The sequence below is a fragment of the Eurypyga helias genome, unplaced genomic scaffold (assembly GCF_000690775.1).
Source record: "Eurypyga helias isolate BGI_N326 unplaced genomic scaffold, ASM69077v1 scaffold18731, whole genome shotgun sequence".
NCBI lineage: Eukaryota > Metazoa > Chordata > Aves > Eurypygiformes > Eurypygidae > Eurypyga > Eurypyga helias.
The window spans coordinates 1,549-6,629 of record NW_010230371.1 but is presented as its reverse complement, the minus strand read 5'-3'; the positions used below and the strand labels follow the sequence as shown (position 1 = coordinate 6,629).

General features: G+C 37.8%; 1 protein-coding gene across 1 annotated transcript in view; it reads left to right on the top strand.

Moving 5' to 3' along the window:
* The window catches only part of LOC104516408 (dual specificity protein phosphatase CDC14B-like), a 17,756-nt gene extending 13,102 nt beyond the window's left edge, over positions 1–4,654 (top strand). The window contains exon 10 of the mRNA XM_010160722.1: positions 4,206–4,654. Within this exon, the coding sequence (XP_010159024.1) occupies positions 4,206–4,245 (40 nt within the window). The 3' untranslated portion in view covers positions 4,246–4,654. The remainder of the gene's footprint in view (positions 1–4,205) is intronic.
* Positions 4,655–5,081: the final 427 nt, after the last annotated feature.

The following is a 5,081-nucleotide window of genomic DNA, read 5'->3' as shown; positions in this document are numbered from 1 at the left end:
GGAGATTTAAACGCGGAGAAACCGAGTTCGACATTGTCTCCCAAGGAACCAGTTGGCTGGTGGCTAAAAATAGCTATTTGCTTTTCTGGAGTTATTTTGTTATTGATGTAAGCAATACTAGGATTTATCTGCCTTTTTAGGTAATAGTCAATATATTGCTCTAGAGTCTTCCAGAGAAGCAGTTGAGCACAACCAGCGTGTAAAGTGGAGTTCTGAGTATGATGTAGGAACTCCCAGCAAGCACAGAATGCCAGCATATGCAATGAATTTCCTAGCCTGCTCTATTTGAAGGGAGTATCTTACGGTTAATTGCATCAGATTTAGACTTGGTCTTCACAAATTGAATTACTTGAGTTTTTTTCTTAATTCCTTTCTGTGCGTTCTGGAAGATAAAGTATGTTTTTGTTGCATACCTCCAATTTTCTCTTTCTCTGGTTTTGTTGCAGTAATTTAAAATACAGTTTCCAAAAACCTAACAGGAAATTCAGAACCATTAATTTAATCCATTCTTTGAAAGGAACAAAACCAAACCCGAAAAAAGAAACCGCTGTATTTCTAATAAAACAACTTGCATTGCCATAATTGTGAGAAGGATGTTGTAAGGAGAAGGATGTGTTTCAGGCAGAACAGTTTGCTTTTCAGAACAATTTGTGAAAAGACAGCTGATACTTGTTAGCTCTGCTGCAACTGTAATACCCTCTTTCTGGTGTTTTCCCAGAAACTTTCAGGTTATATAATCTTTCTTTTTTCCTAGTCTTTTCAGAGTAATTCTGCAGTCCAGTGTTCAGAAAAATAAAACCTCTGACCCTAGCATTTCTGACAGTACAGATATACTAAAAGAACTACCAGGTCTGCTGCAAGAAAAAACAGTTTAAAAAGCTGAGAGTTACCCTCTTTACAGATCCCGTAACTGTTCTTTAGGCAAATACTTGGAGCTGGCATATCCATTGCTGCTGACAGGAGATTTTTTACAGCAGTTCAACTCCTCCTCCTAGCAGTGGGAAATGAGAAGCAATTTTATGTCATGTACTGAGAATATCTGGAACATCAAATCTCATGTCATTAGCTCACGTTACTCAGTCTTTCAACTTTGAGAATTTTATATCGTAATTCCTAACGTGAGTCAGAATTACTGAAGGTGAAGGATCTTGGTGGCAAAAAAAAAAAAAGCCTTTCTTTTACCAAGCCTCTGCCTGGAGCAAGAGGCAGAAAAGTTGTTCATGGCAGTAAGGACGACTGAAATGCAGTAGTAGTGGAGAGGTGAATGTCTAAAATACATGTGTATGAGGTTTTGTACTGAGAGTGTGACTGATAATCTGAACTGAACCTGTTTGGTAAAGCTTACTGAAATTTTAAATTCAGATGGATTTACGCAAGACTGAAAGTGCCTTTTGGCCCAGAAGCATATAGACATGCGACCACTGTGTTTGTTTCTGTGTGCATGTGTTCGTGCCGCTGTGGGCAGCTCTCCAAGTCATTATCAAAGATGAGCCTGGGAGTGTAGCTTTTTCCAAGCAATCTCCCGTGGCTGCAATTAACCAGAATTTGTCTCACGCTTACAGTGAAAAACTTTTCAAGGGCTGTGTCAGGTGCTGAAGAGACTTAATTTTGTTGGGAAAAGTACAAGGTGGTAAATAACTACTTATTATGTTATGTAGCCTGATTTGTAAATATTGCCAAAATTCCAAGTTCTTGGGCAGCTTTTTCTCCACAGAGCCTTCTTTCCCCTTCCTCATGCCATTACCTTGAAGGTAGCAGAAGTTTTAAAAAATTCACTCTGTCTGGCAATGGAAGTAGTCATTAGTAGTAGATTGTGGTAGATTCCTGTCAAAGAATTTTTAGCTGTGGCTATATGAACTATGTTTTAATTCATATAAGAGTGTGTTAAAAATTAAGCTCTTTTTCCTGAAATGCATGTTTTACTCTTGAGTATTTCTCAGCGTTTTCCTGTTTGGTTTGTTGTTTTTTTCTTCCATTTTGCATCATTTTCACCATGTCAGTCTTGGACCAAGTAGATTGATGGGATTCTGCCTGCTGTTTTCATTCTTCATGTTATATTCTTCATCCTCGCCAAGTTTTAAGCTCCTTGCAGCTCTTGGTAGCTGTATACATGCACACATGTAATTGAACAGAGATTTTCAGTTCCTGGAAAACGCACTTCCAAGTTCATCTTTGTGTTGTGTGAGATGAGAATATCTCTCCGTAGGAGGAAGCAACATCCCTGAAATAGAGTGCATAGATACTTCAGTTATTTTGAAATTAATCCTTTAGGTGTGTTGCCAGATTTAAGACTCTGAGGACCAAGGATGAGGTTGATCTCAAACTTCATAATTTTAAAGGATTTTCTATAACTTCTGCACCAAATATTTCATTCCATGTACAGTTTCTTTTCTTGTAATGTTTGAGCTCAAAGAACTTCATTCACTTCATGCTTGCATCCAATAATCAAATTTATCCTAAATATTTATGTCACAGTTCTGGAATTCTTGCCATCTGAGAGGGTTGAGCACTGGTCCCTCCAAAGGGTTTTTTGGTATAACTGTACGATTTCATGGACTTAGAATGCTGTACCAGGTTGTTAATCTTGTAGGTGTCCTTTATTTGTCCTGTAGCGTTCAGCAAAACCTCACTCTCCTTTTTTTTTTTTTTTTGAGCATCCCTGTGTTTTTTCCTTTTTTTTAAGTTTAATTTCTTAAAGTCTGTGAAGTTTGCATTCCCTTATAGTGCTCAAATTGATTGTCCTTTGCCAAATCAAGTGCATTGCAGGGTAGAGAAGAAATCACTGCAAAATTAAGATCACATCCTAGCCAACATCTGTCTTTGTGAAGACCTCATTTGCCTTCTCTGAATTTCTGACATTGCCATGTACCTTATTCTTTCATTTTCTTGTCTGATATATTCCAGCGGAAACATCTTGCAGTATTTTTACAAAAATCTCATTTGTTGATGCTTTAGGTCATTTTAGTCAGTTCTTACTACAGAGAATCGCATTTGCGACCCATTCCATCATGGTATAATCCGCAGAGCTAGGTAATTCATTTGCCATTTCATCCTTCAGACTGTGGGAGACACTGTCATAGAATGTCCCCCCAGTGATCCAATGATCTTTCACCCCAACCAGCCATTTACAGCTAAAACACTCTATTCTGGCTTTGCAAAGGGACTTTAGGGAATTTGAAGCCCGTTCGTAACATGAATTGCATTTCCTTTGAGGACCATCTCTACATGACAGCTTCCCTCTACGAAAGAGGAGTATTGATGGCCATAACACATTATACCTTCAGATTGAATAGCACTGTTGCTGAACTGCAAGAAATCATGTGACTAGAGTGCTACCCACAGTCTTTTTCTGTGGATGCCCTTGTTTCTCCAATTGAGACGTCCTCCTTGTAAAGTTGCCAGTTACTGAGAATTTTGTGGTTGTATTTTAACAACGTGCATGCAACAGATCCACACCGACTGAATCATAGTAAGACACAAATGGAACAGTGCTACCACACGTATAGAAGAATTAGGATTTTGTACATAGGAAGTAGCTGGTTAGAAATGAAATCTTGAGTGGTGAAGGCATTTTGGTAGGTGGAGGTGCTTAAGGGAATGCAGGTCCTTTAAGTTATTACAAAAAAATAATAGGGAGTATGGGCGAAAACACATAAAACCTGTACCGTATAGATTCCGTTACTTCTTTTAACCAGAGAGGTATATCACAGAGACTAACAAAGAGGAATACACTTTAAAAATCTCATATGCTTTTGCTTTGCTGGGAATTACAGAGCAGCCTTCTGCACCCTTGTTCAAACACTGAAAACTACTTGCAGATTTCGGAGCTTGTCTGTATGTAACCTGAACCTAGCTTTAAAAAAATTAATGTTTCTTTGCTATTCTTTCTACTTTTCCTAAAGTCTGATAACTCAGAGGGAGAGAAAGAAAAGGAATGCTTTACAGCAAATGCGCTTAATGAAATTATGGTATTTTGAATCCGTTGTTTTTCTGTATGGACAGAACCTTTCTTCGTATTTTCTGCGATCGGATCAGTCCGTGCTTCCTTTAGAACCGGTGCTGCTGTGTTCTTAAATGCAATGACTTTTATCTTCCTTTTCTTTCTTTGAAGTATTGTTTGCTCATTTTACCTTGCCAGAAATGTTGGGTTGAAGTACGTGTGGAGTACATACTTAACTTTTTTCCTCAAATATGTTTTATTTCAGCAGCCAAACCGTCACAAGGACTAGAACAGTATTGCGTTAAATTTCAAATAAGCAACCAGTGTTGAAGAGGATATTCAGGAATGAAGGGGATATGACTAGAGGGGACTCGATGCAATTCAAGGAAGATTACCTGGGCTCCATTTTCCAGCAAAAGCGAAACAGAAGAAACTCTTCTGTACTTGCAGAATAAAATGAACTGTCAGCATGCTTGGTAGTCATCTTCCTAATGTGCTAACACTTCCTCAAACAAAACCTACAAAATCTGTGTACATTTAGACTCAGGTGTAAATACTTAAGCTCTCTATTATAGAGAGGGCTTGCTAGTATATATGATGCATGTGTATAAATTGTGATGGCAATCACTTAGCTGCTGACCACCAGAAATGGAAAGATGGTGGGAGCTTTTAAATATATAAAGCTGTGTTGTCCATTCAGACTGGGCTCAAGTCTCCACTTGAGACTGAAAATCAACCACGAAAGCTTTTTTCTTGTAGTATTGGTACTCTCCTGTGTTAATTGGCTATTCTTTCTTATTTTGTATGAAGTTTTTTATGAAGCCGCAGTATTGAGTACACTTAACTATCGTCCACCAAAGAGTGCTTTACTTTCAAAGGTTGTGTGGTTTGTTTATTTTGAAAAAACTAACTATAAGCAATTAACGTGTTTTTAATAGTAATAGATTTTTAGTTGTTCACAACCAATGGCTCTTTTAACTAGTTGTAATTGCTTTAAATCTGGTATGACTTCAAGGGGGAGGAAAAACAGCTTACCATTTAAAGCAGTGCTGTCATATTGAAATGTCATTACTGTTTCTTTTCCTATCTTCAGCTCTTCTAGGTGAAACTTAACATATCTAAACGGTAAGAATTTTTCCTG